Source organism: Crocodylus porosus, unplaced genomic scaffold (assembly GCF_001723895.1).
Source record: "Crocodylus porosus isolate Cpor-Errol unplaced genomic scaffold, CroPor_comp1, whole genome shotgun sequence".
NCBI classification, from domain to species: domain Eukaryota; kingdom Metazoa; phylum Chordata; order Crocodylia; family Crocodylidae; genus Crocodylus; species Crocodylus porosus.
In genome coordinates, this window is record NW_017728928.1 from 9,753,999 (window position 1) to 9,772,724 (window position 18,726).

Genomic DNA, 18,726 nt, shown 5'->3' on the forward strand with positions numbered 1-18,726 from the left:
AGGTTAGATGAACATCTTGCCGGGGTCGTTTGACCCCAGTACTCTTTCCTGCCATGGCAGGGGGTCGGACGAGATGATCTGCTCAGGTCCCTTCCGACCCTACAAACTATGAAACTATTATTACACTTTATTATATTGCCCGTTAGTAGTTTTGTTGCTCTATTTTTTTTTTCAATGTATATTTTTCTTTTGACTCCCAAATGTTCTGTGTCATTCTTAGTTGGAAATGACCAATTATAACCCCTCAAAACTATACTCTCACTTACTTCTTTTAAACTTCAAGTCCTTTTTAAAGGCATCGTAGCCTTTGCAAGTCTAGGTTCTTTGCTATTAGTAGTGTCACGAGTTATTTCCTGTCCCGCTCGCATTCCATTCAATGTAAAACTGCACAGGCAAGTGAATCTCATGCCTTAGTTGGTAACTTCCCAGGCTGTATTTTAAAAGCAATCAGACTTGTATTGTCTAGATGTGCTTAATGAAGGTGTGGGCAATTATTTCAGCCAGAGGGCCACTTAATGAGTTTTGGTGAACTGTCAAGGGCTGCCCCCATTTGCCATCTTGGGACTGAAAGTCCCATCCCTGACCTTTGCCACCAGAAGTACTCCTGGGGTGTGGGCACAGGTTACCATCTTGGGACCAGGAAAAAAAAGGAAGTGTGCTAAAAATCAAATATGTACTATAACATTTTAATTTCATTTAAAAAATATTTTTGTCCTGATTTACATGCGTTTGCACAGAGCAGAGGTGGGCAAAATAGCAGATCGAACTGGCAGCCATACTCCATTTTGCAGTAGCCCCAACCCGCATGGCTGGGGCTGGTCTCCATGAGGACCCCACATGTACCTGTGCTATGATAGCTCAAGACTGGGACTGCCATGGAGACTAGCCCCAGCCGTGTTGGCAGGGCAGGGCACAGGGCTGCTTCGGAGCCCTTGGGATCTTGCAGCGGGGGCAGCTTGGTCCAGGGCCAAGGCAGAGCTATGATCTGCAGCCTGTATGCTGTGGGCAGAGGCATCGAGGCAGCAGATCGTGGCTCTGCCCTAACTCCTTGCAGCAGAGACAGCCTGGTCCAGAGCCAGGATGCGCTGACTGTGTGCCCCTGCCCGGAGCATGCAGGCTGCAAATCACAGCTCTGCCCTGGCCCCAGACCAAGCTGCCAAACCCCAGGGGTCTCAGTGCAGCAGGGGCAGGAGCTGGGCGGGATACAATTAATCGGTGGGTGCCCACCTGTGGGCCCTGTTGTGCCCACCCCTGGCTTAATGAGTATACAGTTTCTTGGTATTTTAAAATAGATTTCATAAACATTAGAGCTGGAAGGGACCCCGAAGGATCATTGAGTCCAGCCCCCTGCCCCAGGGGCAGGAAGTCAGCAGGGGTCATAGGATCCCAGCAAGATAAATGTCCAAATGTATCTTGAAGACGTTCAAAGTGGGTGCTTGAACCACCTCCGGTGGCAGTCTGTTCCAAACCTTGGGGGCTTGGACAGTAAAGAAATGGTTAAGAATTAACACTTAAAACCTATTTCAGTAGTAAAATGTCTGTGGTGTTTTGGGGTTTTTTGCAACCATTCTCATTAGAGCCATTTCATAAAATCGATTGACATTATTTCTGTGATCTCTGCTTTATGTCTTCGTGCTGCTGATTGGATTGATAGAAGACTCTGTTGTCTAGGTACCACATCACACGTGCTATTGAAGATTGGTCTTAAGTAACTGCAGACTACCAGCCCAAAGAGCATGCCTTAAACTGAAAGGAATTACCTTTTCCTCACTTCTGTAGATAGCTTAGTTTATCTTTCCCCTGTGAAATAAGAGGGAAAAATCTGGGTATATGTTACAAGGAACTTTTAACAGAGGAAGGGATTGGCTAGGTACTTACCAAGCCCTTGTCTCAGCATATATCCCTGATGGGTATTATTCAGGGTAGCAAGCAACCGGTATTGTTTAATTTATTTTTAGATTAAAATCCTGACAAAGGATAACCCAGATGTGGCAGTTACAATTTCATTTAACCTCAGACAGGTTCCTGTTAATGGGAAAGTAGTTGTTGTTTTTTGTTCTTTACGGTATGGAAAATCACCAAAAAATGCAGCTGCATGTCTTTGCAGAGAATGCTTGAGCAATAAAATGGGTGAATTAGTCCCTCTATAGTCAAAGTTGCTTGGATTATTCTTTAGAGGCTGTTATTTCTGTTCATTGCTACTATTAGTAAGAACACCTTATATTTTCAGTTTTACAAATTCCTCACTTAATGTAAAACATCAGATACCTACAACTGACCGTATTATGGTGTTGACATATCTCTCATGGTGTTTGCTGTACCCTAGATACATAAATAATGTAATGACACAAATGCCTAGTTATGCAAGGCAACAAAAAAGCTGGCAACAACAACAAAAAAACCCAACACCCCAAAACAAGGCAATATGCATTTAAAATCCTTAATTTGGTTTTGGGGTATTGCTTTTTTTCCAAGAGGGTAATACCGAAGTTTACTCAACTCAGGCATTGTCTGTTCATTTAATCTCCGCTGTTTTAAAAATCGTTTGGAATGGGAATTTTCACCACTAATTCACCAGGAATTGCCTAAGCAGAAAACATGAAATCTAAGAAATGCCTACAAAATGCATTACACCTCTTCCCCTGCCAACTTCCAAACACCATTTCCTAAATTAGTTTCTTAATGTATTCTTTAAAAAAAGAAATCTTAATTTATTCTAAAGGTACTATCATTTCAAGCATCATTGTTTATTAGTAAATTCTAGCTACCTTTTTGCTATTCACTGTTACTAGCTGGCATTATAAAGGTGGTGAGTGTGTGTTATATTTAGCAACTGTGAAGATCCCAATCTTGAAGAAACAGCAACATCTCTCAATGTCATCATCTTTTGTTTTGCTTCATGGTTTTGGTATATTTAAACTTCTTTTGGGTACAGTCCTTGGGATTTGGTTATTTTTACATATAAACAAATAGTTGTCGAATTTTGTTAGAAATGCCCTGTTCATATGTTTCCTATGCATGGATATAGGAGTGTGTCTGGGGAATTAAAATGAAACTGGCTTTTATATCTCAGACAAACAGCTGGAAGAAGTTTTTTTAAGATGTAGGCTTATACTAGATATTTGAACTGACCGTTCTTTAAAAATACCAAAGCAGCAAAGAAATGAAGGTATTTTAAGCTTAAATCATAACGGATTGTGCTTCTGGTATCTTTATAGATGTTTAGCAGGAGATTTATCAAATGGTATAAAAATACCAGCTGTGAAGTATGCTATAACAATACCATGCAAGTGGTACTGAATATTTTTTATATTATTTCTTATTGTTTCAAACAGATGATACACAATTATATGGAACACTTGGAAAGAACCAAACTCCATCAGCTAACAGGGGGCGATCAGCTAGAATCCACCCCACACAGTAGAATTAGGTAAGCTTTATTCTGCTCTCACCCTGGAAAAAAACAAAAAAATAAATAAAACCCTGTTCATTTGCTGTTGCAAGACTTTGCCGGTTCTTTAATCCTACAACAACAGTTCGGCTGAATCAGACAGATTTGTTGCATGGTTGGAATGCAGTAGGAGAATAGAGTAGAAATCGGTGGAAAAAGGCTTTTGCTATTGTTGGGATACATCGGTGCATTAGTCTTCGGCAGTCATTTTGGCTTACAAATTTACCCGTTTTAGCTGTAAATGATGGTTTTTAAAACAACATGCAGGCAGTAAAAATAGCTCCGGGAGGGTTAGCGATGCTTAAACCATGCTGTGGCTGCCGCTTCGTAGACAGGACGAGGACGGCGCATCTCTGCCGATTTACGAGATTGATGTGAATATATTATGTAGATCTCGGAGCTTTCCAGCCAGTGATCTCTGGGGCTGAAAGGAAGGGGGAGAATAGCTGCGAAGCTGGCCGAGTCTCCCTGCTGCTGCATAGATGCTGAGAGGAGCAGCAGCTCTGGTGGGGGAGGAGAGAGGTGATGTCATTGCTTTGGAGCTGCTGCAGAAGAGAGTGGAAAGCTGCTGCTGATGGCATTGTTTTTGTGGCAGCAGCTGAATGACAGACTTTCACTACAAAGATACACCCTCGTCCCCTTTGTAGCCTTCCTGGTTCCGGCGTTTCACCATGCCAGCGCAGCGCCATGAGTCCTGGATGCATGCTGCTATTTGTGTTTGGCTTCGTTGGCGGGGCGGTGGTCATTAACTCGGCTATCTTGGTGTCTCTCTCTGTCTTGCTGCTTGTGCACTTTTCCATTTCTACCGGTGTGCCAGCCCTGACGCAGAACCTCTCAAGGATACTCAGGTACTCGGACCTGCCGAACCGCTGCCTGCTGGGTTCCTTGCTCGCAGCTCCCTCCTTCTTGCTCTTTCCCTCTGAAACAATGGGACACATGCTCAGCGTTGATTTTCTGCATCCTTCTGTAAACTTCGTATTTGTTAGCTCTGGCATAATAGCATTATTTTAAATATTCAAAGGCACTTCTCGTTGCGTTTATTTAGCCAGGACAAGGTCGGTGTGTGTGTGGGGGGGGGGGAGGCGGTGTTCATTTTTACAAAGCTGTTAGTCCTTTTATGTTAACTTGCAAAGAGAATAGAGGTGTTCCCTTAAACCTTGTGGACAAAGCTCACATCCCCTGTATTGTCTGGTATTTGGCTAATAGTGTGTAGCCTTAAATTTATGGAGGCCCAGCCTTTCATTTACCAGGCTTATTTATTTTTCTTTTATTCAAGGGAATTATCCAGCGTTTGTTAATGAATACGCTGCTCAAATGCATAATTTTCAGCTAGGTCATTTTTACATTTCTCTGTTAAAAACAAGACTGGCTAACCATTTAAAAATATTTTGAAGGAAAAAATCCTTCATTATTTGGGTATTAGAGCTGTAAAAGCCTATTCACTATTGTTTAATCGAATGTTATCTTCTCCTGTTTCTCTGTACTTGTATGGCAAGCAGCCAACTCTCTTTTCGCCCTCAAGTTATGCTCTGTTTGTCCTAGTTGCATGGAGTAGTAGCAGATCTACGCATTAGAATATCTATACAAAAATATTTTTCATGCCCATTCTGGCTAGAAATGAAATGCAGTTCTCCACCTTTTTAAATGTGCCTTTTCAAATTAATACATTTGACATTATTATTTGAATCAATCACTTTTATTTGCAATCCTGATTTTTAGTTATTGTATTTTCTTTAATAAAAATATGATGGCCAGAAAATTTGCTCAGGTGGAAGGTCTCCCCCCACACCTTTTTTTTAATATATTGTGGCCTGTGTTTTAGCTCACAGTTAAGCTTTTGGGATTCTTTTTTTTCTCTCTCTCTCTCTCTCATGGTAGGCATGCTGTGACAAATGTGCAAAGGCACTGAATGGTTGAACTTTTAAGAAGTATTTGTTAGGCTTGTGGCATTTCAGTTAATTTGCTCAGTAATACACAAGTGTAGAATAATCAATTAGTAAGGGCTTATATGTTAAAACAAAAGTAAAATATTCAGCTTTTTCAAGTTAGTCTCAGCTCTTTTAATGTTTAACATGAATGCTATCAGCTTGATAAAGAAATAATCTTTTTGTAGCGTGCCTTTCTTTGTCAGATGCATATTTAGTCTTTCTCAGGGATTTTGCTGCCTTTTCAGTAGTGTTTTCCGGTAAACTTTTAGGAGCTGGGATTATTCATATGTTAATAAGGCAGGCTTTTTAAGGGCTTTTACTCTTTCTTAGCTGGTGTACTATAAAAAAAAAATAGGACAAAGAAATTCAAATGATAAATGCCTTATCTGATTCTCAGTAATGTTAAATTGACTTGACTATTCACAATCAAAAGGATCTAGTGCAGAGTATTTGGTTCCAAAAATACTGTTGATGTCATTTCAGTGGGTTACTGTTAAAAGCATCTGCTTAGCCGTATTTCCTTGATCTGTGGCTTGGAGGTACTGTCCTATTTTAATTAAGCATAATGGCAGATAGTTGAGTATTCTTTGAATACTGAAAAAAGCATCTGCTTTACCATCCTGTATTGAAAAAAAATAAGTGAGTACACTTTTGAGTGGGAAAGAATTTCCACTTTTTCAATACAAGTAGACATGTTTATGGAGTTGCATATAAATGTGGGGAAATCTAGGCCGCCTTATAAATTGATTTTTTTTTTTTTTCAATTTTATGCATTGGGGTGTTTCCTCAGTGGCCTGCATACAAATTGTATGTTTACCCTAGATGACTTTAAACTTTTTTTTAAATGACCATCCAGTTTAAAACAACTGAACATCCCTTTAAAAAAAAAAAATGTGAGTCTAATATTTTTCATGGATGTGAAGAATCCTTTTCCCATGTATGAACAAGCCTCCTCAAGGCTGCAAAGGAGAAATGTTTTGCAGCATAACCTAGAAATATATCTGGGTCACTTTCTAGGCTACCCCTAAAGAAACATACTGAGCCCACTTGCCCTTCCCTTTCTAACTGAATGGATTCAGCTTGATTTCTGGTACTGGATGTCTTTGATGTAAAAATCAGTTGAATTGAAAGCTGAAAAGCGTACATGCACCCAGTGCATGTGCATCTAGAGATCCCAGGATTATGGGACCTTTAGCTAAAAAATAATTACTGATTTCAGTGATTCCCTGTGTAGGAAAGAAACTGGTGCTTAGTTTTGTAACTATTTTAGTAAGGCGTTTCTGATTAAGTTCCAGGCGTTCCAACATACACAAGCCCTCCAGCAGTACTGACTTTTTATGGCTTTGACCTCTTAGGTTTTTATTTGCTTCATGTTATCTGCTTAACTGTATTAAAGATAGACTGCTATTTGGCCCCTTTTACCAGCTTCTGTAGTAAAAAGCCTAAGATCTCCTCTGCACTAGTTTCTTGGTCCAAAATCTTTCTTATTTTTTATAGTATATACTTAGTTATGCAGATTTGATTTCCTACTGCTTGATCCTTCATACGTTGGTGCCAAAAAAAAAAGTTTACATCAATTAGCTGTATACCCTTTTAATCTCATTAGAATGCCATAGTAAAAATTCTCCAAAGGAGCTGTGCCTCCGGCCCTGAGAGCAAGCGCTTCTCAACTATCTTTACTTCTGCACAAATCAAACTTACTACACTTGCATCGCCTTTGAAACCTCTACTCCATCTGGTCTGTGTAGCATATAGTTCATCTGCTGTCACAACTTTTCTTTGCTTGTGTATTGGAAGCATATGGCTTTGCATAGGCTTCATTTAGTTTTAAACCAAGGTCTTGCTTAGCAGCCTTTGCAATTCTGGCTTCCTTAGATGGGTCAAAGAAGAGGTTTTACAAAGATGTAATATAAAGTTGCATCTCATTTATTGCTGTGAAAACAGTCCTTAAGTTCTGTTTCTAGGTTTTCTCAGGATGCAGTAGCATCTCAGGATGCTATTTCTTAATAGCACGGTTCACTTTCTCTACCCTTCTTCCTTTTGGTTATGCTTAGTGTTACTTTCAGCAGCAGTGCATATCTGCCTGTGTATCTGCATCGGGCCTGCTTCCCTTGCTCCTTACCTGATCAAGTGTTTTGCAGTCTGACTGATGCTTTTCTTTCGCAGAGCTGGCTTGCCATTCGGCAGATGGTTCTGAACAACATTTTTGTCTCAGCCCAAACATCTGTTTTGTTCATTGTGATCTCCTCACTGGGCATGAGACTCGCCTTGGGATTTTAGGAAGATCAACAGTATGGTGCTCTGGGTTCACCCAGATGTGGTGGCTTTTACCAGTTTTCGTGTGTGTGTGTGTTCACTACCATGCCTAACAGCCAACGCCTCAAAAATATTACAAGGGATTGTTCTCCAGGTATACCCAGTGTTTTGGGATAGTTGGGAGCCCTTTTTCTCCCAATCTTTTTACTTCTGCTTGTTCTCTAATGACAGTTAAGTTACTCTTGCTGGTTTGTCTGTGGCTGCGGAGTAGCCAATCTATGCTGTTACGAAGGGTCTTTGTTAGGGGTGACAAAGCAAGCCATATTTGATTTGGATTCGGCCCAAATCAGGGACAGTGATTCGATTTTGGATTTGGCCCGAATCGGGGACAGTGATTCGATTCAGCTCGCTGTACCTGATTTGTTTCAGCCGAAGGTGAAGATTTGATGCTGATTTGGAGAATCAGCAATTTGGACATGGACACGGCTTTAAACGTTTTTTTCTACATACCTTGAGGTACCAGTATTGCTTGTGATCGCTGCAGTGCTGGGGCACATGGAGTGTCCTGCTGGGGTGGGGGGGACTCCATGTGCTTGGCACTGAACCGAAAGTACTTCTGGTCCACTTCCAGGTCTGCTGGGGAGTGCACTGGGGACCCCCTCAGCTTAGCAGTCAGCCACAGGAGGACCCTGGGTGCCCCCCACACACCCAGGAGGCACCAGTTGCCAAGCCAAGGGAAGGTACAGGGCAGGGGGGGGGTCCGTATGCTCCCTGGTGGACCAGAAGTGCTTCTGGTCCACTTCTGGGTCTGCTGTTGAGCGCGCTGGGGAGCCACCTGCGCTCCTGTGAGACGCTTCATGCACCCCAGCATTGCACCACTCACGAGCCACCAGCTACCTAGAGCTACGTAGAAAAAACATTTAAAGCTGCGTCTATGTCCGAATCAATTCGGAGGGCTCTGATTCGATTTGGAGAGATTAAAGGGTCCTCTGATTTGATTCAGATTCAGAGATTCAGCCACCGAATTGGGCCGAATCTCCGCCGAATTGAATCGGGGACCAAAGCTTCGCATAGCCCTAGTCTTTGTCTCGGATTGGTGGTGTGGAGAGAGCTATAGTGGGAAGGTGCCTTGTCCCCAAAAGCTGGCTCTATTTTGGGGCAAGACTGTTTGCCTCAAGCACCCTCCCTTCCTTCTCTGTAGCTTTACTGTTCTTTCATGCTGTTTCCCAGCCTGCCTACAGTTTCCTCTCCAGCTTTGTTATATGCCATACCTCCTCTTGACATGCGTATCCCATGCCTTTTGATTTCTTAACTTACATGTTGCAGCCCTCAATCAATAAGGCCTTCTGAGCTCCCAAACACCATTAGGAATCTCAAGACAACGTTTCCTTTTTGTGTGTCCAAAGAAATAAAACTTCACCATTCTCCATTCCCTTGTTTAAGGGACTCAGCTCAGGTTTGTTTGGGGTTTTTCTTGTTTTTTATTTTTAATTTCTTTCCCAAAGCCAACCTTGAACTTGTTCCAGCTGATCTGACAGAGCACTTCCTCTTTCTCCCAAACGCTTCCCTACTAGCCTGCTACCTGCTTTTTCAATGCATCAGTAGTCTCAGTGCAGAAACTTTCTCTGTAGTTCCTGTCATCTGTATCTGCGTACCGTACGTACATCATTTAAATTCACACTTCAGGTTTCAAGTTTTCTCCAGCCTATTCAGGAATCATAGTTATCTGTGCACATCAAATAGAAAATTCTTTGATCATAGCATTATTTTTGCTAACTAGGATAATGGTTGGCATGAAAAATACTGTACAAAACAGTTTGTAAGCTTAAATTGGAAAAGCTGTTTTTGCAAAAGTAAGACTGGATTAGATGTGACGCTAAGCATTCTTTGTTTTGAAATGAATGGGAAAGCCATAGGTTCATCAAAATTCAGTAGATCTTCATTATAGAAAATCATGTGATTATTTATGGCAGGCTGAGCTCACAACGGGCTTATGAATGAGACTTATAGTGCCGGTGTTTTGTATGATTTAAGGAGAAACAAATTTGTCAAATGTTCATGGTTTAGTAAATAAAAAAATATTTGGGTGGAACAGGTATTTAGCATAGCTTTTTTTAAAACCTGCTTTAAAAAAAAAAAAAAAAAAGTCAATTACTGTTTTTCATAATTAATTGAAATGCATGAGTGATCTGAAATACTGTGGTATAAAATAGTGAAAATTGCATATGCTTGCATGTATATTCTTTAATGGGAAATGTAGTATGTGGTTTTTAATCGAAATTCTTGGGTCTTCCTCCTTCCAGGTATAATACAGGTAGTTATTAAATGAAATCAAAGCTAATTAAAAAAAACTGTTTGGTTTTCAAACAGAAAAGAGCGCCCTATATCGCTGGGCATCTTCCCATTACCTCCGGGAGACGCACTGCTCACGCCTGAGGCTCAGAGAGAAGCAGGGGAAACACCTGGGTCAGAGCATTGGAAATTCCACGAGCTAAGTCATCAGCGGTCTCACACCAGTCTAAAGGTAAGCCTTTGGTTCAGAGGCTTTTATTTTTCCCCCCCTGTTAGGAGAAGCCCTTCTGAAACAATGTATGTAGTACATCATTCCTGAGAATACACAGGATAGAGGAAAAGCTTTTAAGTTTTTAAAGCTTTTTAAAAAAAGCTTTTAAGTTCCCTCCGGTTACATCTGTTCCTTTCCCTGGGCCCGAAGAAGGGTGTTTGTACCCAAAAACTTGCAAGGAACAAGTTTTTCCAACTGTTTTGTTAGTCTAATAAAAGATATATCGCATTTACCCCAAGAACCTTGTCTGCAATAGAGAACGTAATTACTTGGTCAGTATTAACACCCTGTTGCTTCTGAATGACCATATTCACCAAGAACAAGGAGGAAACTTCCAAATCAATTCTAGTCTTCTGATCATGTTGATCTTTATTATAAGGCCACCGCACATTAGATCAAAAATCTGTTACTGTAGGCAAGTAAGAATAATAAAAACATTGCCTGAAGCGCAGAGGGGCGGGATGGGGGGGGAGAGGGAGAGGGTGTTCTTTATTTGAAATGACATGCCAAAATAAAATAGCACAATAGTTAACATTTTAACTCAGCAAAAAGCCACATAATTTAATGCAGTCAATAGTTACTGCATATAGTCAATATGGAAAGAAGTTCTTTTACACTGTAAAGCAGGGGTTTTCAGCCAGGGGTATGCGTACCCCTAGGGGTACTTGGGATGGCCTCGGGGTACTCGGCAGTGGGTGCTGCTGCCGCTACGTCTCCCGCTACGCTGCCATCACTTCTGCCACCACTGTGCCACTGATATACTCACTGATCAGCTGCGTGGGGGTGGGGATACACCACCCCGCTGCCATGCATCCTCTCGCCCCCCCCCCATCCCACCCCCCACTCGTCTGGCTGCCGGGGGACTTCTGTTTTCTCAACCAGCCGCCGAGGGTACGCTGACCCAAAAAAGTTTGAAAGCCCCTGATCTAAAGAAAGGGTTGGCAACATGGGGCCAACAGGCCAGATCCAGCCTGCACATCCCTGGGCTTCCCCTTACCACTTTCCCCGGGGCTCCCAGCTACGATGCAGAAATAGCAACAGCAGCAGGGACAGTTTCTAGCTGCCTGGCAGCCCCAGCATAGCTCCCCTCTGGCTGGGAGCCGTGCCTATGCTCTAGCTGGGAAGTAGGGGACTGGGAGAAATGACATGGTGGTGCTCCCAGCTGCTTGGCCCCAGTGCAGGTGCAGGGACTACCCCTGTTTTCTTTACCCTGTCGTGTGTCCTGTTCCCCACCCCGCTGCTTCTCCCCTACACAATGTGCTGTGGAAGGTACCCAGCCTGCGTCAGACCAGAGCTGTGTTGTTCCAGCCCACAGCTTTAAAGCAACAAGCAGTAAATGAAGGTTGTGAATTCCTTCTCTAACCTGCATACAGATAAAATAGTTTTTCACTGTTAAAAAGAACCTGAATTTAGAGTTTACACTTGTTTTCTGTTTTAGAGTAAAATGGAAAATATGTACAGAACCTAAATTAAGAAATTATCGCAGATTATTAAGGATGCAGTTTGTTATTCAGTAGAGGATCTGGCGGACTTAAAATAGCTCACTCTCGCTAGGAGGACAAATCCAAATATAGTTGGTTTTAGAACGGAAATTGTAAAATCCAGAAAGCAAAGTCTTTGCCTATAAAAGTTTTGTCTCGCCTCTGTCTTTCATTTATCAAAGAAACTCACTAATTTGCAGGGTGGTTGATAGCAAATCCAGGAATCAGTTGGCTGTGCCATTGGGCATACACTTGCAGCACAGCTCTTCCATTTGTACTTTCCGTAGGAGAGACTCATTGGCTTGGATACTTGGGGGTAGCTGCAGGGCTCCAGGGGAACAGATCCAGCAGTAGCTAAACCCTGGTCAGTACATTTGGAGACCTCCAGAGAGCAGGCTGTTTGCATGGTGCTGTCCAGTTCCAGCTGCTAAAACACATTAAAGGAAGCTAAAATATGTTCCTAGAAGTATCTTTTCGTATGTAAAATAAAATTGCTGCAGTTGCCTTTGCGTGATAGGCAGGGAGAAGGTAGGTGGGTCACAGGGTTTGTGATAGTCCCTGTTGTGCTGGTGTTTCAGGAACTGTTCTGTTTTTACCTGCTTTTGGGTGCATTCAGCTTAAGAAGCTGCTTCAGAGACATGCACTGTGTTCTCTTTGGGCCTTGTAATTAGTCACAAGAAGCAAGCTCCTTTTTAGGCCCCTTGAAGGCTGTATGTGGAGAGGGTGCAGATGATTCCTGCCCCTTCCTCCCCTCTGCTGAATTCCAACTTAGATGAAGTTAAGAGCAGATGTAGCCTAAGAAAAAAGAATCCTTCATTTTTTTTTAATTTTTTTTTTTTCAATCAAATACGGATTGTGCTAGGTAGCTCCTTGTTGACGTGATCTGTTTCCGGTCATCTTGTTCTTTCTGTAAGGGTAAAAAGTCCAGCCGTCTGGTGTGGGTTGGGTTTTTTCTTTTAGTTGGTCAGCAAGCCCAGTCGGGATGCCTGTAACACAATGCCTGGCTTGCAAACTGATGATTTTGAGCCATATGTATGTGGCCTTTCTGCTCTTGACCACTCTTTTACCCTTGGTTCCACTTACCAGGAATAATCCAGCTATCGATTGGAAAGTTCATACAATTGTGTTGTCACTGAGTTGAGATGAGGACATAAATGCCAGCACTTCTTAACAGAGTACAAGTCACCTCTGGCTTCCTGCTTCCATTTCCTCATCTGTATAAGTTTGCTTCTCTCTGGAGGACCTCTGAAGCATAATTGAAGTCCTTGAGTGAAAACTCTGTATGGAGTGATGAAATATGGGGTATCCCAAACCATGAATGAATGAAGCAAGGAAAGAGCTTGGAGGTTAGGTGTTTGTGACTTGGTAATGCCCCCCACATCTCTCCCCTTCTTTGGACACTTCACTGTAGGCGCTGAACTTGCAACCTCTGTTTCCTCTCGTGCCTCTTTCCACATGACTTCTGTTCCTTAGACCCCTTGCTATACTGCACCTTCAGTACTGCAAAGGTTTCCCAACAGCCCCGTGTCTTACAGCAGCAAGGGGAGAGCATTATTAACTAGTGTGCATTTTGCATCTTTCTTCCTGATGAGAAAAGCATGTTGCTTATGCTGCAGCTCAAATTCTCTACTACTGAAATGTCAGCGTATCAACCCCACTTCAAAATGTTTGCACAGCCCTCCTATAAATTATCATGTTGTCCTTGGGTGTTTTATGTCCCTACTGGTTGTTGGTCAGCACATGTGATTAAACTTCTATCTCCTTCCATTGAGCTCTGAAGGAGTCCTTACTATAACCTTGGGACAGTTGTGGGGTTTTCATAAATCTATTTCCCAGTTGTGGGGAACAATCAGACTCTGCCTTCTGAAAAGCAGTGAAAAGGAGGAGAGGGGGGTTCACATGCCCCTTTTCGTGGCTTTTAATTTATTTTCAGAGATGCCTTGGGACATAACAAATGGTCCTTCTTACTGGAAGATGATGTTGTCTGTAAATCTCTTTGTATTCACTGTTGCTGTAGGGTAACATTTGTGGTCGCTGATATTTTATCCAGATGTATTGGGCATTTCAGCGTTTATCCAGAGGGCTCTAGTTGAAAACTGTATGTTTAAAGTTTAAAGTAAAAATAATAATGAAGTAAAACATTCTGGCACTTTTAGAGAAACCATGCTTTTACATTAATGCACAAGGACTGACATTACTGTAGCATGTGAAACCAAAGGGCAGTAATGACGTTTATAGCCCCAGCTGTTTTTTGATCCTTTTATCCTTCAAGCAAGAGGCTGACCAGAGAGATCCTTCACATTCTTCATTAGAAACAGATCTACACAACAAGGCAGGTCCTGCACATGTTCTCCTAAAACCTTTTGAGATGATCAGTAGTCCAGCTAGAAACAAATGCACCATCAGTGACAAGAAAAACCAATAATGTAGTTCCTATGTAGTGCTTTTGTATCAGAGGAGGGGAGGTATCCTTGTTATCCCCATTTTACAGATGGGAGAACTGAAGCCCCAGGAGCTGTCATCACTTGCCCAGGGTCACCCAGCAGAGCCAGGAATAAAACCCAGATTGGCCAAGTCCCACTCCAGTGTTTCCCTACTGGGAGCTCCTGTTCTGATCCGGGCTACCTGATTGCAAAAAACTGGCATTATCGATCGCAACAGGAGCAGCTCCCTCTGTTATGGCATCAATTCAGACAAAACGGAATGAAAACAAAACCCCTCCACCACCACTTCTGGCTTGCCTGATGGAGCTGTGCCAAAGTAAGGGCTCCCAGAAATAAGCCTTTCTCGCTGTTTGGAAGGAGCTCTTCAGACCAACGCAGGCGGAACCTTTTTGTTACATATTGGAAGTGATAACTGTTAGGGAAGGATCAGGTCTGACGGCTCACATCCGTAGTTTGGTATCTGAGTTCAAAATTTAGTTCAAAAACTTTGCTGCTCAGGTGCTGGGCTAAGAGCATCTTAAAATCTCCCATATTCCTTATCCCATGCCCATTTTAATTAATAAAAAATGGCAGTTTTTAGAGAGAGTTGCTTAGCTGAAGTACACACTAGAGCCACATGATATTAGGAATGAGAGGAGTTTTTGAGGTTTTCTTATCTCATTCTAATTCTCTCAGAAAACAGTACATGGCATTTTTAAATGGGCTTCTTGTCACACATTCCTTTTAAATATGCAGGCTTAAAAATGGCTACAAATTTTTGATGTTCTCTGTACCTTCTCAGTCTGGTGGTTTGGATTAAATTTGTAAGAACAACAGCTTAGAAAGCTTATCTCAATCTTTTGCAGTGCTGAGCCAGTGTTTTAATAAATGGCTCTGGGAAATGCCTTTTTATACCACGCTCTTGTCTAAGATTTGAATTTCAGTTTCCAACCGAAGGTATCTTACCAGTGCCTTGCTCTGTTTGAAGCGTCTGCACCTGTATTCTTGAAGTAGCTTTTCAGTGATACGCAACACTTCATCTAAAAATATTGCTGAACGTAGGTGTCTGGCAGCAACCCATTTGGGACTTCTGCATGTTCTGGAGCTTTGTGCGGTAGTTAGAACCGAGTGCCACTGAAATAATGAAGCAGTTAAGTATCATGTTCTTCTCCTGTAGTGTTGTATCGGAACTGCTATTTTAGCTCTCTGCAGAATTAGTGACCTAATTTTAAACACTTAACTAGGTTTCATGGAGAGTCTTGTGGAAACATAGTCTTTGAAGCATAGCTTGAATTTTAAACTTGTAAAATTTGGGGGGATAACATTTAAATTTGCTCAGTTAAGTGTAATTCCCATTAACTCATTCAATTTCTGGAGCATATGTTAGTAATTGGATATATACTAAAATGAGTTCCAAAAGCAAGCTTTAGACACTCAGTAATTATAGCAGAGCAGTAGAATTGTAATTGTGAAGACACTTAACTAAGTCCCCCTCTTTTTTACAGTTACCTCGAATTCAGTTCAAAGAGACTCTTTTATTCATACTTACTTTTTTTGGGCAGTCAAGCTATTTGTTTTGGGCTTTTTGTGTGCTCAAGTCAGCGGTCAGCGCACTGCATTCTTCAGTGGATGCGTTCAGAATACAAACATGGAGAAATGTGTGAACAGAGCCAACATTCATATTGAGGTTTTATTCCCTATGTGGGTGAGCTCTGGATTCCCTTGGTAAGAGCACAGTTGCTTCCCTGCAGTGTTTGTTTGCTGAAGTATGAATCACTGTCCAGTGGTTGAACTTTAACATTTCTAAAGGCAGCTATTAATTAAGCATTTAGCATCTTTCAGAAAATGGACTTCAGTTGTCAACTATAATTCCTTAATCTTCAGCTCAGATGTCAGAAGGAATTTAGGCATAAGTTTACTTTTTAAAATTCCGCTGAAGATGTCCAATAATCCCGATGTTAAATACGCTATGGCAAAGTCTCCGGTTGGCTGGCTTTGTATGAGACAAAAGATAAAGAATCAGCATTTTTCATATTTGCTGTGAAGGAGGAGTTACTGTATGTCAGTCCAAGCGGTGCTGATGCTTCCTAGCAAAACTTTTAAGACCTTAGCGACAGCAGTGTCCCATCAGAATTTGACAGTACCGTTGTTATCCGTGTATCAATTTTCTGTTATCCGTGTAACTCGGCAGAATGAAATCTTTGCCTAAGCTCATATTGGGAAGTAATTACTAGAAGTCATCAATGAGGGAAGGTCCTAAAAGTGTTAAATGAGTATTTATTGAGATCCGAGAAATTCTGTGACCAGCCCACTCCCCTGGGGGCAGAAGCTGTTAAGTTTTGGAAAAGCAAGTTTCAGGGTTGCTTTTCTCTGGGGAAGAGGACTCCTTCCCATCAACTGAGTGCAAAAATAAAACAATGTCTGTCTAAATCTTCAGCCAGGCAGCCTCAGTACCTATGCCAGCCTTCTTATAATCCTCTGGTAGATACGACTGGTTCTGCTAAGGATACTGTGGATCAGGGTAATTTCATGCTGCTGCTGACGGGAAATGGGTGTAAGCAATAGTGGGGGCAGATTAAAGGACTTGGAGGGTTTTGGAGAAGAAGCTCAGCAGAGGATGTCCTCCACTTGCAGCAGCCAGGAGGTTTTGGGAATGGGGGATTAGAACTCCCTCGTTCTTCCCTTGCTGCTGAGAAGACTTCAAGTGTTACACTTACTAGGGGAAGGCTGCAAAAGATGGGGGCTCTGAGCAGGATCCTGGTAAAAATCTAAGCACCAGCTGGTGGGGAGGCCAATTTTTTTAGCATGTACTGACCCTTGTGCAGTTTGGGTGGGGATCGCTTTCCTCCCCCCACCCCATTTTCCGTCTGTAAGAGGGAATGTACAGAAGGCAGCGTTGGGGATGACAGTGGTACAGGCTGATGCTAGATAGTGGAGAGGAAAGGGAGGCAGTCAAAGATCCAGAGGCTTTGTGCAAAGGTAGAATAGAATATGTAACATAGTAGTACACATTGCTGGGAAAGCAGAGGGGTGTAGGGGACAAAGAGAAGTGAAACAGCATACAGCAAATCCAGGAACAGGAACATCTGTAATAAAAACATCGAGGAAGGAAAGGCACGATGGTTGGAAAGAAGAAAAAGTGAAACCAAGTCGAGAGGCATAGTAAATTATACTGAAAATTTGTTAACTTTAAAATAGGAAGTTCATTTCAGGTAAATGCAGAACACCTTCTTCAGGATGTTTTGGAATAGATGACCCACGAGGGGCCATTCCGGTCCTATGTCCTGTGTTTCCCACGTAGCTTAGGTAAGTGGTATCAGGGTGGACACTAGCTATGAAGCCTACGTGACTGGTGTATGCACCGCAGTATTTGTATGCTTACCGTTCTGGTCTAGTCCGCAGCAGAGATGAAATAGTTCCGTGCAGCAGCTCAAGGAAGTAAATTAACTTGGCTGGAGCAAACACAGTAGTGCATAAAACTGGTTTCCCAGACTAAAAACCGAGAATGCCAAGGCAGCTTGCTTGTAGTGGAGAGACTTAAGTCTGTACCCCTCGGGACCAGCGTGTGAACGTGTATCCAAATTGAGTATGGACCGTGATGTAACATTGCTGCTCTTCTACTCTACTCTGCTGGTACTTAACAAAAAAGTATTAGAGGGATATTGATCCTCTTGCAGGATGTAAGAAAATGGTTTCCATGGTTGCAATTACTGCATTAATTGCCTGTTATGGACTTTTTGGTTTTAAAACCACAAGTACTGATTGCTGGCAATGAGGTAAAATACTGACATTGGCTGCGGTTGGTCTAATCCAGTGACATTATTTTCCTAGGTCAAATGCCCATTTAAGTTTAAATTAAGCAGGAAGGGTGAGATGTAATGGGGAGACTAACAGGAAGCAGTAGCCAATTCTGTATTTTTATAGCTGTTGTGTGGTTTGAGTTTTGGCAACCGCACTGGAACTGTCCTTTCAGATAATGATTTTTTGGGGACGTTTGGAGCTCATTGGGCATTTATATTTTATAACCATCAGGAAAGATGCACAAATGTACTGGGAGAGAGGGCAGGGAGGTACAAACTTAAATGCATTTGTTGACATCCTTTGCATACCTTTAACATCTTTGAATGTTATATTAATTAGCAAACTGGAGCCCTTATCTGAAGGCTGATGGTGCCTTTGTGTTTATATGATCATACTAGCCAGTTGTCGGTCAAGAATGATGGGGGGTGGGGAGGGAGCCCTGTGCTCCCCCATCCAGGTTTGCTCCCCGTTTCCCTCCTGTTGCTTGGGGACTGGGCCGTCTCCCCCCCTTCCTGCTGCAGCAGCAGGGGGATGGGAGGAGTGGGCCTGAGAGTGGGGAGAAGCCAGCTCGCCGCAGCTGGGGAGGGGGCAGGAGTAGCGTGCCTGGGCCCACCCGGTGGGGGAGGACTGGGCCCAGGCGTGAGGTGGGGAGGAGGCTCAGTGCTTCCCTCCCCGCACCACTGCCCTCCCCCTGCTGTGGCGGGCCGGCCTTCCCCCCCTTGGGCTTGCTCCTTTCCCTTCCTCCCCCCAACTTTGGGCCAGGGCCCGCTCCTCTGCTCCCCCATCACTGCTGCATTGGCTCTGCAGATGGTGATGACAGAGG

The 18,726-nt window shown here is 42.7% G+C and overlaps 1 protein-coding gene across 8 annotated transcripts in view; it reads left to right on the forward strand.

Annotated features, from left to right (window-relative positions):
* The window catches only part of SPAG9 (sperm associated antigen 9), a 104,736-nt gene that overhangs the window by 45,691 nt on the left and 40,319 nt on the right, over positions 1-18,726 (forward strand). For 5 of the 8 annotated variants that reach the window (XM_019542464.1, XM_019542468.1, XM_019542465.1 and 2 more), the window contains 2 exons: positions 3,336-3,430; positions 10,006-10,159. In XM_019542464.1, the coding sequence (XP_019398009.1) occupies positions 3,336-3,430; positions 10,006-10,159 (249 nt within the window). Of the gene's footprint in view, positions 1-3,335; positions 3,431-3,963; positions 4,300-10,005; positions 10,160-18,726 lie in introns of those variants that run through there. The other 3 variants (XM_019542472.1, XM_019542471.1, XM_019542470.1) reach the window with 2 other exon arrangements.